Consider the following 17,371-nt stretch of genomic DNA (forward strand, 5'->3'; position numbering starts at 1 on the left):
TGAATAAGTTTTATTATAATTATATTATTATTTGTTATAATTATTTATAGTTATTTTTTATATTATAATTTATGATTTTGTTTTTCAAACTTTATCATACCCGAGATGTCTACTAGACTCTTGTTTGGACAGATTTAAGTGAGTTATTCCTAAGGATTACAGGTCTACAATGTAAAACGCCAAATTTCCTTTAAAAATAATAGTACCGCTTTCAGCACCTAAAATCTGAAATAATCATACCGCCAGGGAGGTTAACTGAACAAGTTGAAGTTAGAACTGATTGGCTACCATGCACAGCTGTGCTAGATCTTAGTGCACCAGTTTTAGTAAATCTCCCCCACAGTATTATAAGATAATATATGATGATTTACCTGAGATAGACATAAAAATGGTTATAACTCACATAATCTATTGTTACAACATACTGTATATAATGGTTATTGTCACTAGGGATTTCTACATGCAACTGTTTTCATGTTGCAGACCTATGTTAAAACTGCTGTCAAGTTTTCATTGGTTTTAAAGAAAAAATTGTTGGGACTTTTTATGAGGCCATGACTGTACAGTACACAGGTCTCTATCCCTATTATTTGATAAGGAGGGGAAGGGGAGAAAGGGTGTTGATGTCCTATTTAGGGAAATTCACTCTCTCTGTTGCCTTTGTGACCATTGTTACAAGGATTGATAGTAAGGAAAAAGTCAAAATTTGTGAAGAAAGGAATATTTTCAAGTTGGGACACTTTTTTTTCGGTAACAGCTGTCTCAGGGAGCAATTTCCCTCAATTTGTAGAGATTTCTTCTAACTTCCTCTCTGGCACTGGAAAAGAAGGGAAATCTCCCAAGTGGCAAACAAGCAGCAAAAAATTAAACAGACAGCGTGTTAACCAGTCCCAACTCTTTCATAAACAGAAAAATAATGATATACCCATACTTAAACAAGATGTGGGTCTTGAGGTGACTTCAGTATGGCAAGTTATCTTCTAAAGTGATCAATATCCTTTTCAAGTCCCTAGCCGGTTGACAAAATAATTATAAGTATGGTGGGGCATTGCTAACTTTACTTCTAAATGTGCACACAAAAACTGAGGAAATATTTCCAATTTAGCTGTTAGGGGCCAGGTCAGGTACCATTTATAGGCTGACAATAGCCAACTTTCCCCTTGAATAATCTTTGAGGGAACGTCAAAGAGCTAAGAAGAATTTTTCAAGTTGATTATTAAATATATTATTATATTATATGAAATATATTATTATTATCATTATTATTATTATTATTATTGACTACCCCACCCCTGATCACCAGCAGTTCATTATTCTCTGTAGATACCTTAAGACAGCTAGCTGTCCTAGCTATCTAGCATTGTACTTGGTCCAAAATTTTCCATTTACAGAATATGTGTCCTGGATGTGGAAAATTGTGAGCAACACTTATTGGTTAATAGAATAGTTGGTGGAAAGGAAACAGAAGAACTAAAGCAGGTTTAATTTCTTACCCGAAGCAGCTGTAATTGCCACATGTTCCTATCATAACTTTCATCCATAATTCTGTGTCATATTTCACTTTACTTGTTATTTTCCACACTGTTAGTGATAGATTTATTAGAAAATTATACCAATGAGACCAGCAGTCAGACCTTTTAATCTTCTCAGTTATGTACAACTGGTACTCAAATGTCTGTACCAAATAAATCAATAAAATTCCATTATACACAGTTATGTGGAAGCCAAAAGAGAGAGTAACAGATAAAATAGACAGCTTTATTGGTCTTTTTTCTCCATTAGTAATATGATAATGTTGTCTGAACTGGGTATTGCACCATATGAGTGACCCTGCATTTACTTACTTAGCTAATAAACAGATTTCTGCGTACTGTGACATCTCTTACATTCTAAAATGTAAAATCCCTAAACTTCTAACAGTAACTAGTATTATTAAAAACAAACACACACACACATATATTTTTCATATATGGTAGCAAAACAACACAGATATAGAGCTACAAGTTTGTAAGTTAAATAAAGACACCATTTCATCAAGTTCAACCTGAGTGTGTGTGTCTACCATTTTCAATATGTCTTTACACTGTGTTCGCTGAGAAACACATCTTAAAGTTTTTTGAAGTTATCTACACTCCCCACTGATACTAAAAAAACTGTGGCAGGAGATTCACATCTTTACCACTTTAAAGTAAAGAACCTCTTACGCAGTTTAAGACTTAACCACTTCTCATCCAACTTCATCAACTCCATTGTGTGGTTGCATGTCTTCTTTAGAGACCTTAGGTTAAATAGTTTCCTTCCAAAGCTAGAGTCACTATTCAAAGATTTGTATATTGCAATTATATCCCTTCTTAAAGGGGTTGTAAAGGTTTGTTTTTTATTTTCTAAATAGGTTACTTTAAGCTAGTGCATTGTTGGTTCACTTACCTTTTCCTTCGATTTCCCTTCTAAATGTTTTTTTTGTTTGTTTTCTTTTTCTGAATTTCTCACTTCCTGTTTCTCCTCAGTAAGCTGTTCAGTAAGCTGTTCTAAATGACTTTCCACCGCTCGGATGATGGTGGAAAGCTTACTGAGGCGAAACAGGAAGTGAGAAATTCAAACAAAGTAAAAAAAACATTTAGAAGGGAAATTGAAGGAAAAGGTAAGTGAACCAACAATGCACTAGCTTAAAGGAACCTATTTAGAGAATAAAAGACAAACCTTTACAACCCCTTTAAGCATATTTTTTTAGGAACAACTTAAGCATTTGTTTAGGAACAACTATCTTGCATTATAAGTGAGGATGCTCAGATCACCATATTATAATTAAAGGAATTGGTGTAGATGGGTACACCTCAACAATGAATGGATACAATAGTAAGTACAAAGAAGGCAGACGGTGTTACCTGTATGCAAGTTTCAGATTCACCTTTAATCTCTGCTCCCCATGTATCTGAGCATAACCACTGCTACAGAAATGTAGAAGACACACCAAGGCCAATCCAGGGCAGTATGTTACTGTAGTGGTTGGCGTCTTTCTTTCAGAAACTGAAATTCTTTTCTGGTAGGCAATGTTCTAGCCTATGGGAAGAAGACCACTGCCACTGAGCCCTAAAAGCTAGCCTTGAACATTGTGTGGGTTGTGTAGCCCTCTTTTGGGGGGATGGGTTATGACAAATGACCCTCCCCAAGTAGGACATTGCATTAAACCAGTAGGTAAATAAGAGAACCAAAACCTAAGTGGAAGAGTGGGCTTGATAATAAAGTTGGCAGTGCCTCCACCTATTAACCATAAGTACCGTACATAAGTGTATATATATATATATATATATATATATGCACACCAATATATAAATATCACAAGCTTTATATAAGAAAATATTAATTATAGTATATACGTCCAATGTACAAAGTGGAATGTGCACACATACCCAAATATATAAAGTGAAAAAATAGAGATACCTCCAAATGAATGTTACAGCCAGAGGCGTAGCGTGTGGGGGGGGGGCAGGGAGGCCGTCGCACCTGGCGCAACTCTGGTGGAGGTGCGAAATCCCGGCATCCGTGTCACTTTTTTTTTAAATCAGTAAAATGTTATTTACTGTGTCACTGCCCATGTTGCGGCAGATGGTGCCCTGTGATTGGGCGTATGTGGTCATGTGATGGCGGGGCTTGCCAATCCATAAACGTGGGTGGGCGCATGCGCGAAGACTGCTCCTGGAGGAGTCCTGCCCATGCTTCTGTATCCGCCGCCATCGAGAAGATGTGCCCTGACCGCGCCGGATGTGCAGTGGACTTCGTCTGGGAGGGATGGCCGGCCTACTCAGTCTGGACACAGGTGAGCCTTTGAGGGAGTCAGGGAGCCTGAGATATAGGAGTAGGACTCGGCACCGCTGACACCTAGTTGGGGAGACTGGGAGAGTCAGACTCACGCCACCGCCATGCTGCCACCACGCCACATGTTAATGCATTGCCAGGCCAGCCACTCCAGCAAGCACACACGCAGCATGCCTGCCCTGTGGGCCTAAGTACAGTACAGACACTTAAAGTGGAGGTTCACCCGATTTGGTCACTTTGTCTGATTCACTAGTCCCCCCGATGTACATAACGATTTCGCTATTCCCAAAAATTCTAAAAATCTACATACCTTCTTTGTAGCAGCTCGACCAGGCACTTCCTGGTTGTAGGGTTGCCGGACTGGGCGTGTCGCTTTGCTCCGCAAAGGATTTTGGGAGCTATCACGTGTGTCTCTGGACGATGGCAAGACACTATTCATTTCAGCAGCCAGAGGAGAAATCTCGAGATATTTCGAACGTCACATGACTGCACCCGGTCATGTGACGGTCATGTGACCGGGGGCGGATACAATTCGCCCATTGTAAGTATGCAGTGTTGTCGGCGCGGCTCGCCGGCACACTGCGCTTGCACGGGATAGAGCGTGCATCCCAGAAGATCGTACAGGAGGGCTTCAGAGTGCCCGGAGTAAAGATGGCAATGTCCATCATACATTTTTATAAAATATCGTTTTCGGGGAAATCGTCATCCTAGCGGCCAGGACTATGGGACTGGTGAGTACACATTTCTTTGTACTATCAGCGTTACAATAACCTATATAAAAAAAAAAAACGTTTTCCCGCGGAACCCCCACTTTAACATGTAACATGGAATATGAAATGGCATTGTTGGAAGATTGGTCAAAGCAGTGGAGACTGCAGTTCAATATTTCTAAATGTAAAATTATGCATCTAAGGAAAAAGAATCCCCTGCTTATTTCTGATGATTGTAAAATGAGCAAACAGTGTGACCAGTCAGTGGGGAAAGCAAATAGAATACTAGGATGCATCACCAGCAGAAGGAAGGAGGTCCTGATTCCCCTATATAGATCTTTCGTGAGACCGCATTTAGAATACTGTGTATAGTTCTGGAGACCTCACTTACAGAAAAATATTGATCAAATAGAATGAGTCCAGAGACGGGTAACATGTATATGCAGGGGTCAAGTCCTGGGGGAAAAAAGTGTGGGAACTCCCACCCAAGATCCACTCCCCCACCCAAAAAAAAAATGATACGCTCATATGCATAATTACTAAACCGCATTTTTTTTTTTCTAAATCTTTCTAAATCCCGCGATAACTCGTGGCAGACCTCCACAATGTCTCCTGGGAACAATGACAAAAGCTCCCAGGAGACATTGCGGGATCGAGGAAGTGACGGAATACCCTCACACTACCCAATGAATCCATATACAGGAAGCGGGCAGTAACATAAAGGATTACTAATGTTCGCCTGCCCCTGACAGTGACTTGAGCTGGGCATCACTACTTAGTGAAGGATTGGCTCAGGCGGCTCGGGCTGCTCGGCTGCTCTAGTCCTGCAAAGGGAACTGCGTTCCTGCTGTGAAAAAAGTGCAGGAACTCCGTTCCCACGCGTTCCCGCAGGACTTGAGCCCTGTGTATATGTAAATATACTGGTGCATTTTATTCTAGCAGTAGTATTTCATAGGGTTTCATAGGGTTTCAAACTTACCTAACCCGGCCATTTTTTGTCCTAATTTTGGATAGTGGGAAAGTTTAAATTCTTGTTAGCATTTTATGTCTGTGACCTTCGCTGAAACTATTTTTCTTCACTTTTTTTCCCAGTGACACCTGTAAAAGAAACAGGGGTTGCTGTCATCTCCAGAACAGGAAGGCAGAGGCAACAATAAAGACATTGTTAGCAGTTATAACCCCCCCCCCCCCACACACACACACTCTACTAAATATTTGTTTTGCTTATGTCTGTATCCCTCTTGCAAAAATGTCCCACGCATTGACACAGGTGGCATAAAACCTGTCCAAGACTCTATCCCTTCCCTACTTTATCCAAAATATAATAGTTTGCCTGGAATTGTACTTTAAAGAACATGCAACAACAAGGCTTAATTTATATTGCACATAAACCATGATTATTACGCTATGAATTTATCACAAAAAGGTGATAATAAAATGCTGTTTATTTAATAATTTTCAAGATGTAATTTTGAGAAAGTTAGTGTTTCACTAACCTAGCATTAACTAGCTCTTAAGACCTGCCTGTTCCTGGAAATGTAGGGACACTGGGCCAGATTCAAAGAGGAAATACGCCGGAGAATCTACTGATACTCTGGCGTATTTTCAAATTTGCCGTGTCGTATCTTTATTCGTAATTCACAAAAAAGATACGACGGCTTTTGGCTAAGATCCGACAATTGTACGGCTTCGTACGCCTTTGGATCCTAGGTGTAATTTTCCGGCGGCCGCTGGGTGGAGTTCGCGTCGTTTTCCAGCGTCGGGTATGCAAATTAGCTGATTACGGCGATCCACGAAGATACGCGCGTTCGTCGCAATCTCTTACGTCGTCGCTAGTCGGTTTTTCCCGTCGCAAACTTAGGCCTGCTTTTTCATGGCTTATCTTTAGAACAGCCATGTTAAAGTATGGGCGCCGTTCCCGCATCGAATTTAAATTTCTTTTTTTTGCGTAAGACGTCCAGGAATACGAAACGACGTAACGCACGTCGCCGTTCAAAAAAAACGTCGGGGCGCCGTAATTTCGCACGTCGGGAAATTTCCTAACGGAGCATGCGCAGAACGTTTGGCGTGGGAACGCGCCTAATTTAAATGGTGCCCGCCCCATTTGAATTAGGCGGGCTTGCGCCAAGCGGATTTACGTTACACCGCCGCAAGTTTACAGGTAAGAGCTTTGTGAATCAGGCACTTACGCTGTAAACCTGCGGCGGTGTAAAGTAAATGGGATACGTTACGCCGCCGCTGCGCAATGTAAATGTACCTGAATCTGGCCCTAAGTGGCTTTAGAATATTCATTTTTTTTAATAACGATCACAGGCCTTTTTAGAGCAATTTCATGGAAATTACACTTTTCAGACTGACATAAATTACTGTAATCTTCTGATGTCATCAAGGCAGTTGCATACACAATCTAAAGTTCAAATAAAATTAAATGGAGAAAATAAAGAGATCTTACCTGATTTGTCAATAATAATACAATGAGAAAAGGAAGCAGCATGGAGGATAAGAAGAAGGTCAACAAGCTTGGACATGTAAGAATTGTTTGGCCTACATGTTCCTAAACACAAAATGTTACTTTCATCTTCCCAAAAACATGGGTGACCTTTAGATGTGGTCTCAGAAATGCCTTGAGTTGCTGTAGTGTGACCGGAGACAAGAATGTTACATACACATTTCTATGGCATTGATGCCTCCATTTTTGGGAGGAACTCTGCTTTAAAAAGATAGTTATCACTGCTCACATGATTGGATGTCAACTAAATATTCCCAATATACTGTATATGTTTCTGTAGTCTGCTTTTTCTGTGGTCTATGTTTTTTCTTTGTAGCATATGGTGACGTATCAGGTTGAAAGACACAGTCAATAAAACTGTAGGATGGGAAAGTGGAAGCATTTCAACTGATCATATAGTCATACCTTCCTCTGCATGTGCGGTTTGGCCACAGAGGTAATAATTATTATGCACCAATGAGCCAGAAGGGCCGAGTACAGGATGCTTCAATATCTACCAAGGCAGAACAGATGGATAGTTGCTGATCAGTGCAATAAATGGCCTGCATCCCTTATATTGGCCTCTGTCTGCCAGATGAACTCATACTCATGGGCGTAGATAAGGGGGGGTCAGGGGTGTTCAAACCCCCCCAGGGCCAAAATGAAATGCATGGTGTCCCTGCTCTGCAGCCGCGCATGGCACCAGCGACAGGCAACACTGCAGTCAGTGGCATACATAGTGTAAAAATGCCGCTGCAACAAGTGTAATAGATCATTAGTCATACCCGCACGCATGTTGTGGTACACCGCCAGGCCGGTCTATCAGGCTCGGGCTGAAGGCTGACAGATCTATCACCAGGCAGCATAGTGGGAGCCGGTGGTGCGTGTAGTCCTGCCCACTGCACGCCATGTATTCCAGTTGGCTTGCAGTGGCAACCCCACCTTTGGCTTGGGAGAGAAGCTTTGCCTGGGCCCTGGAGCGCAGAGTGCTTGTAAAGTGCTGTGTAGCCGCCAGCCCCCCACATGGATGAACTGCTGCTGTCCTGTTCAGGTATGTCACTTATTCTCTTCTGGCCTAGTCTCAGAGAATTTCCTCAGACTTACCACGACTCAAGCCTCGTACACACGGCCGAGGAACTCGACATGCCAAACACATCGAGTTCCTCGGCCAGTTCAGCCCTGAAGCCGCCGAGGAGCTCGGCGGGACGAGAGCTCCCATAGAACAACAGGGGAAATAGAGAACATGTTCTCTATTTCCTCGCCGAGCTCCTCGTCGGCTTCCTCGGCCGAAAGTGTACACACGACCAGTTTCCTCGGCAGAATTCAGCCAGAAACTCGGTCGGAAGCTGAATTCTGCCGAGGAAACTGGTCGTGTGTACGGGGCCTCAGACTGCTGTGCTGCTGTTGGCATTCTGCTGTTCATATTCGGTAATCGTGAGTCAGTGAGAGACTGTCTGTGATTCTGTGTGGCAACTGGCAAAGTATGTGATTGAGGTTGGCTGGGCCGCCTAATTCAAATGGGGATGATGTGGGCGTGTTTTATGTAAATTCACTGTGACCCCACGTATTTTTCGAACGGCGCATGCTCGAAATTACGCCGCAAGTCGTCATTGCTTTAGACGTGAACGTAACTTACGTACAGCCCTATTCGCGAACGACTTACGCAAACGACGTAAAATTTTCAAAACTCAACGCGGGAACGACGTCCATACTTAACATTAGCTACACCTCATATAGCAGGGGTAACTTTACGCCAAAAAAAGCCTAACGTAAACAATGTAAAAAAATGCGCCGGCCGGACGTACGTTTCTGAATCTACCTAATTAGCATATTCATCGCATAACTATATGGAAGCGCCACCTAGCGGCCAGCGTAAATATGCAGCCTAAGATACGACGGTGTAAGACACTTACGCCGGTCGGATCTTAGGGAAATCTATGCGTAACTGATTCTCTGAATTCGTCGCATAGTTACGACCAGGCACACTCAGAGATACGACGGCGTATCCGGAGATACGCCGTCGTATCTCCTTTCTGAATCCGGGCCATTGTGTTTTTGATCTGCTGCAGGTGTCAATTCAAAGTTAACGACTCCCCAAAAGAAGGTAAAAAATGCAGTGTTTGTCTGAACCAGATCGCATGGTTGGTTTTCAAAAAAAGATACCTGCACTTTTTTGGTGTGATCTGATGCTATTCAGCCCATTCAAAATGGGCTCAAATCATATGGCACAGAATTGCATGTGAATTGCACTGGAATGTGGTGCAGTTCCTGTTCGATTTGCATGCAAACTATAGTGTGAAACCAGGCTTACTGTGTTGATTGCAGTGCAATCAAGGCCCATTCATTTTGAAAGGGCTCAAATCGCACCAAAGTCATGCATGCACCAATTTTGGAACTGCACTGCAACCAGTTTGCATGGTTGTTTTGTGAGTGCGATCTGGTGCGGGGAAAGCACATTGTGTTTTGCAACCTTTGTTTGGGGTGTCGTTAACCACTTAAGGACCCCTTCACACCAATATACGTCGGCAGCTACGTCGGCGATCCAGTCCGAAGCTCCGTGACCGTGCCCGCGGGACCCGTGGACCCGATCGCCACAATTGTCCCATGGTCGGTCACCGGAGCTGAAGAACGGGGAGAGGTGTGTGTAAACGCACCTTCCTCGTTCTTCATTGTGGCAGTGTCAGTGATCGTCTGTTCCCTGATATAGGGAAAGATGATCACTGACGTCACACGTCCAGCCCCCCTACAGTTAGAAACACATATGAGGTCATACTTAACCCCTACAGTGCCCCCTAGTGGTTAACTCCTAAACTGCAATTGTCATTTTCATAGTAAACAGTGCATTTTTATAGCACTTTTTGCTGTGAAAATGACAATGGTCCCAAAAATGTGTCAAAATTGTCCGATGTGTCCGCCATAATGTCCCAGTCACGAAAAAAGTAGTAGTAAAAAAAAAAATATTAATAAAAATGCAATAAAACTATCCCCTATTTTGTAAACGCTCTAAATTTTGCGCATACCAATCGATAAACGCTTATTGCGATTTTTTTTACCAAAAATAGGTGGAGAGGAATATGTATCGGCCTAAACTGAGGAAAAAAACGTTTTTTATATATATTTTTGGGAATATTTATTATAGCAAAAAGTAAAAAATGTTGAATATTTTTCAAAATTGTCGCTCTATTTTTGTTTATAGCGCAAAAAGTAAAAACCGCAGAGGTGCTCAAATACCACCAAAAGAAAGCTCTATTTGTGGGAAAAAAAGGACGCCAATTTTGTTTGGGAGCCATGTCGCACGACCGCGCAATTGTCAGTTAAAGCGACGCAGTGCCGAATCGCAAAAAGGGGCAAGGTCCTTAACCTGCAAAATGGTCCGGGTCTTAAGTGGTTAAGATAGCACTGGCACCCACTGTAGATGGCAAGGGGGGTGTGATTTGAATGAGGTGCATGAAACGTGCACGGATTGAGGGTTTCCCGCATTTGTAGTGTACCTCCGGGTATCTCCTAAGCAGTAGTTTTTCCTCTGCCAGTGCAGGAAGGTGTGCAATTACACACCTTCTCGCACCTGCTTAGACGTGAACCTAGGCTAAAGAAAACCCAGTGTATTCATCCACTTTTTTTTTAATCTGTAAAAGTTAATAAAGTCAGTGGGTGCTCTGTCTGACACAACATTTGCACCATAATAACCAACCTTACTGAGGAGGTGCAAAGGGCACCATCTCCTTGTAGGTATGCAGCACACTCAGGCCCGGATTCAGATAAGAGTTACGACGGTGTATCTCCGGATACTTGTAGAATCAGTTACGCATAGATTTCCCTAAGATCCGACCGGCGTAAGTCTCATACACCGTCGTATCTTAGGCTGCATATTTACGCTGGCCGCTAGGTGGCGCTTCCGTCGATTTATGCAAGGAATATGCAAATTAGGTAGATACGCCGATTTAGAAACGTACGTCCGCCCGGCGCATTTTTTTACGTAGTTTACGTTAGGCTTTTTCCAGTGTAAAGTTACCCCTGCTATATGAGGGGTATCCTATGTTAAGTATGGATGTCGGGCCATCGTCGTATTTTCCGTTGATTACGTCGTTTGCGTAAGTCGTTCACGAATAGGGCTGGGCGTAATTTACGTTCACGTCGAAAGCATTGCCTTTTTGCGGGTTAATTTGGAGCATGCGCACTGGGATACGTTCACGGACGGCGCATGCGCCGTTAGCCAAAAACGTCAATTATCGTGGGGTCAGCCATCATTACCATACAACACGCCCACTGCATGGAGAATTTGAATTCCGCGGGCTTACGCCGGACCACATACATTACGCCGCCTTAACTTAGGGCGCAAGTTCTTTCTGAATACGGACCTTGCACCCTAATTTACGGCGGCGTAACATATCTGAGATACGTTACGCCCGCCGATAGATACACAATTGTATCTGAATCCGGGCCTCACTTTTTACCTATTCAGTTTGGACACTAATACTAGACAATAGCCAACAGCATTCTAGAAAACTAGGAGAAGGAAAAAACTTAAATCAGGTTCGATTTTCTAAAGGACCAGATAAAATACAATTAAGGATGTTATTGCATACTAGGGGCAACACATAATTTTGTTGCATTTTTTTTTAAATACTTTTACTTAGTACCTACTGCTGAACCTCCCAGAACAAAAATGTATCTATGGCCCTGCTCATACTGTGACCCCATCAGATGACATCTGAAGGAGTAAGTCCTGGCCATTATCCCTACAGACACCTATGCTATTTATTTCTGCCCATGCACTGTCACTTGTTTCATTTGATATACTGTTTATTGTTTTCTTTTTTAATATTATTCATGTTTTTAAACTACTGTAATTATGTGCATGTTAATAATCCTAAGGCCCCTCTCACACATGGGGACCATTTATCCGTTTTTTTATCCAACCGTTGACGGCTGAAAAACAGACATCAGTGCATCTCTATGGAAAACAGATGTAAATGGATGGTCATCCATTTATATCGGCTTTTGTCAACATCTGTTTTTTGGAATGGATCAAAGCCCTATTTTTTGTCCATTAAAACAACGGATTGGATGAAAAACCGATGTTTTCTTCGTATGAAAACATGGCTTTGGGGCTTAAATGTTTAAGGACTCTAGCTGGAGGATGTAAAAAACTGATGTAAAAATGGATGAAAAACAGATGACAAACGGATGTAAACTTCATTTTCTCTTTGAAAAAACGTGACTGAACTGATAAAACAAACAGTCCACGTGTGCGAATGGTCCCTAAGAAATGTAGTGTATACTGTATATTTGATGTTATCAGAATGTTAAAATGAACACTCAATACAGCATTGGCCTTTTTTTCACCTGTTATTACAAATTGCGCTTTTTTTTTGAGGTAATATATCAGGCTTGTTATATTTGGGTTTAAGGTGTTGGTAAGATGTTTAGATTTGTTTTGATCACTTTTTTTATATACTGAATTAAGCATCCCTGTAATTTGGTAAAAAGAAAAACTCCATTAAAGGGGTTGTAAAGGTCCGTTTTTTATTTTCTAAATTGGTTTCTTTAAGCTAGTGCATTGTTGGTTCATTTACCTTCTCCTTAGTTTTCCCTTCTAAATGTTTTTTTTTCTTTGTCTGAATTTCTCACTTCCTGTTTCCTGTTTGAGGTATTTCCATGCACTTTGCAGAGATGTGAGAGATCTTTACCCTTTATTCGTGTCATTGGTGGATGATATATATCTCAATTTTGAATACGGATCCTTTGATTGACTGAGCCATTGGGTGATATGCACTTGTTGCATATCCTAAGCTCGGATTTGAATTTTGAGTGACTCATCATATTCAGGTTTGAGGGCTAATATCATGTATCCTCTGATATAGCTGGGTTTCCTTACCTGTATGTTGGTGGCTGACTGGACGGTTTTATCTTTGGTCTCCCCTAAGCTCGGATCATCCAGATAATTTTGAGCATAGGTGTTGAGTTATACTCTATGGAATGAAGCCCTGAGGAAGTAGCCTCTATGTATTAGGATATGTATCGTCTATGTATATTGCAATAAACGTTTATTTTTACGAATTTATGTGTATGCCATATCATCAGGGAATCACCGCTTAAAGTGGAGGTTCACCCTAAAACAATTATATACCATTCCATCCAGCATACTGCCGACATGTACAGTATGCTGTTTTTTTTTTCGCTGTACATACCGTTTAATCGTTGTTGTTCTTTTCAGACTCCTGCGGGGAATAGGCGTTCCTATGAAGAGGCGTAGATGATTGACGTGCGGCTAACGCGCGTCACGCATTCCGAAAATAGCCGAACTAGGACTCGGCTATATACGGTGCCTGCGCAGTCAGCTTCGCGCCGTATAGAGCCGAGTCCCAGTCCGGCTATTTTCGGAATTTTTTTTTTATATATTTTTGGGGATATTTATTACAGCAAAGAGTAAAAAATATTATTTTTTTTCAAAATTGTCGCTCTATTTTTGTTTATAGCGCAAAAATTAAAAACCGCAGAGGTAATCAAATACCACCAAAAGAAAGCTCTATTTGTGGGAAAAAAAGGACGCCAATTTTGTTTGGGAGCCACATCGCACGACCGCGCAATTGTCAGTTAAACCGACGCAGTGCCGAATCGCAAAAAGTGGCCTGGTCATTGACCAGCAATATGGTCTGGGGCTGAAGTGGTTAAAGGGAACCTAAACACAAGGACACATGTAGTAGAGTTGTGAAAGTGGTGTAAAATTTACATTTCTGTTCTTGGCCAATCTTAAATTTGCTTGAAATATAAAGGTTACAGAACCTCAATGATTTAATTCACTGTAAATATTTTGAGTTTATATTTTGCAGGCTATTGGGTAGGCAGCTGTAGTAGCAAAGCACCTCTTCAGTCTATTTGTATGCACAAATATAAGGTTGCAGATAACTATCTCCACTGTGTAAGCCATCCTATCTCCTTAATAGTGTTGGGCGAACAGTTTGGGCCGAACAGAAAAGTTCATCCCGAACATTGCCTGTTCGGGCGTTTGCCCGTGATTTTTTGCTGTCCAACACACAGTCAATATGTTGTTAAGGAAAAACCGGCCACTGCATCTTAAACAACAAATGAGTCTTCAGCTGTCAGCGGGCTTTCCTGCTGACAGCTGAAAGAAAAAAAATCCCCAGAAATACAAAATAAAAACAAAAACATAGTTTTTAATTTTTATTGTTTCACTTCAGCATAGAAACATTATTAAAAACAATGAAGCAATAGTAAAAGAAATCAAAAGAATGGCGTGCCCCCCCCCCCCTCTGTGCAAACCAAGCCCTTTGGGTCTGGTATGGATTTTTCAGGGGAATCCCATGCCAAAAAGAAAAAAAAATGTCACCCCCCCAAACAGGGGCGCACCCCCCTATGTGAATAAGTATGGGGTACATTGTACACATGGTGGCCCAACCTCCTTGTGATGTCCCAGACCCAGTATATATTGGAGGGCATTGTTTTTTTTATTTTTTTTATAAAGGACTTGTCAAAAACCTGACTGCTGTTTTTATTTATTTTTTTGCATTTTTTCTTGGTGAATGGGTAGGGGTTAGGGGGGTTCCTACCAACCTTCTATCCCCCCTATTAACTTAAACTTTTCTGTATATTTCACAAAACATTGCCTAGTCCCCACTGCTCCCCGAGCCATGGCTGGGGTGGACCATCCAATTGTGAGCTTTCTAGCTTCATCTATCGTTAAATTGTACAATATGTTGCTGTGTGCCATCATCTGCTGAATTGTCTATCTACCTATCTGATTGGCCCCCTGTATTGGGGTTAATGTAGTCACATAGGGCCAGATTCACGTAGATCTGCGGCGGCGTAACGTATCGCATTTACGTTACGCCGCCGCAAGTTTTACGGGCAAGTGCTTGATTCACTTGCCTGTAAAGTGGCGGCGGCGTAGCGTAAATCCCCCGGCGCAAGCAGGCCGTCGTATCTTAGGCATGTTTAAGTGTATCTCAGTTTGAGAATACACTTAAACATACGACGGGCTTAGATTCTGAGTTACGACGGCGTATCTGCTGATACGCCGGCGTAACTCTTTAAGAATCTGGCCCATTGTTTATTCTTGTATTTCGTCCTGCATGGAGCCAATTCTTACAAACAGTAGATGGTACTTTGCATGTGATTTTTTTCTAATGTTATATTTATATTCAGCTACTGGAATATTTTTTTTCATGGTCTGTTACCTTTTGTAGTTAGAAAATGGAAGGATCTGTCCACAATAATGTACAAGCTTTTTCTAAAGTTTTTGTAGTTCATAGTGGATTTGCATGTGTTGTGGCCAGATTTTAGTGGGTTTGGGTATGTACTGATGTGTAAGAAGATCTCCAGTATCACTATAACATGAATAACTGCCAAAAAAGGAAAATAAATGTACCATATTTTCCGGCGTATAAGACTACCTTTTACACTTAAAAAAAATGGGCAAAAAGCAGGGGTCGTCTTATACGCCGGGTCAGCTGCTCGGATGCCTGCTGGATGTGCGGTAATACTGTATGTAACTTCGGCTACATACAGTATATACCGCTTAGCCAATCCCGGTGAGCGATATATTCAAATGAATACAGAGCCTGCTCGGATTGGAGTAACAACCTCTGCCAATCCGAGCAGGCTACATACAGTAGCCTGCTCGGATTGGCATTGAGATTCAGAGAGGCGTGGGCTGATGATGTTACAGACTCTGCCAATCCAAGCAGACTTTGTATTCATTAATAGAATACATCGCTCGCCGTGATTGGCTCAAGAAGGAAGAAGAATATGGCCCCCACTCCAGCAAGAATAAAGAAGCATATGGTTCCAGAAGAAAGAAATATGAAGCGTCGGAAGCCTCGGAAGGGGGGTCGTCTTATACGGCGAGTACAGGCAAAGAAATCATAAAAAAATGTAAAATTAGGGGTCGTCTTATATGCCCGGTCGCCACAACTAAGGTTAGTGGAAAGTCTGCTCTATCTTAAGACATTGTATGCAATCAGGCTCTGATACAATCTTCTGATTGACAAATGATCTGACAAAATTTACACTCAAGCTAAAGAATTTGTTCCTTTTTCTCCATTAAAAAGGAATGACTAGCATTAGCCAAAGTTGAAAAGTCAGTATGGTACAATTGGGACTTCTGATGCTTGGACACATTAATTATCTTTCTCTAACTAGCTCCATCAGAACCAAATCTTCTTAGCTTGCAAAAGGTCAAAGTTTGAGTCTTTCAATGGAATAATAAAGTATGTTGACATTTCTAAAAGTTTTTTTTAAAGTTCTAATAATGAGCAATATTTTACCCTTATAGGAAGCAGATGAAGCTTTGTTGAGTAATCTAGAGCTTCAGATTGAATCCCAATTCTTGCAAGATGACATTAATGCTGCAAAGGACCGATACAAAAAGGTACATTTATTTAAATATAATTAAGTATACATCTGTACATGTGCTTTCAGGTGCCTGTGGAAAACATTGCGCTCTGACACTTTTTTTTGCTTATGTCAAATGAGAACCGAGAGAGAGAGGAGAGCAGAGCAGGTGGATGCTTCTTTTGTTCTAGTTAGCCCTCATGTATGCCAGGACTTCAACCAGTCCTGGGATGCCTTACTACACCATCAGAGGTAACATTCCACTGCAGCCTTTTAATCTGCATATAAGAAAAGACAGGAAAATAGTTTTTACTAAGGTGTTTTACTTAATCTCTTTGGAAGTATAATCACCTATCATTCCCTCCCCTGCTAATATATTCAGCTACTAGGAGTCAAAAATTACCTTATATTTCCAGTTATGAAGGATCATATGCAGGCCAATCACATAGGGAAAGTCCTTAGCCCAGGGGTGGACTGACAACTCATGGGGCCCCTGGGCGATAGAAGATTATGGGGCTCCCAGGCTTACAGTTGGCCACCACGCCAGGAGGCATTGCATAGGCAGGGCAGCTAAAATCTAAGGATTTTCAAAAGCATGTTGGTTTTGGACATATCAGGGACAGATGTAAAAAAAACACAGATTTTTACATACTGTCCCTGGTTTTATTGAGCCTGGCAACCCTGATGGGGCCCCCGAGTGGCATAGGGCCATTGGGCAGTGCCCGAGAGTGCCAATGGTCAGTCCGCCCCTGCCTTAGCCCCTTGTAAAGAATGACTTAGGCAACTCATAGTTTACACAGGGTTGTGGTTAGGCCAAAGCACAATCCATTTGAAACACAAGTGATTTTTCTGCAAACTTACCAGATTCACAGAGCGCATCCCAAGGCTGGCCCAAGACATTGTGCTGCCTGGGCCGAAGAATTAAATGCTGCCCCCCCCACAAAATGCCTTTTCCAACATGGGTTCTCTGCTCACAGCAGAAAGCTCCTCCTCCTTCACGCTG

The 17,371-nt window shown here is 41.9% G+C and overlaps 1 protein-coding gene across 1 annotated transcript in view; it reads left to right on the forward strand.

The window, feature by feature from the left end:
• The window catches only part of BFSP1 (beaded filament structural protein 1), a 55,606-nt gene that overhangs the window by 8,111 nt on the left and 30,124 nt on the right, over nt 1-17,371 (forward strand). The window contains exon 3 of the mRNA XM_040351269.1: nt 16,310-16,405. Coding sequence (XP_040207203.1) covers nt 16,310-16,405 — 96 coding nt within the window. The remainder of the gene's footprint in view (nt 1-16,309; nt 16,406-17,371) is intronic.

Source organism: Rana temporaria, chromosome 4 (genome assembly GCF_905171775.1).
Source record: "Rana temporaria chromosome 4, aRanTem1.1, whole genome shotgun sequence".
NCBI classification, from domain to species: Eukaryota; Metazoa; Chordata; class Amphibia; order Anura; family Ranidae; genus Rana; species Rana temporaria.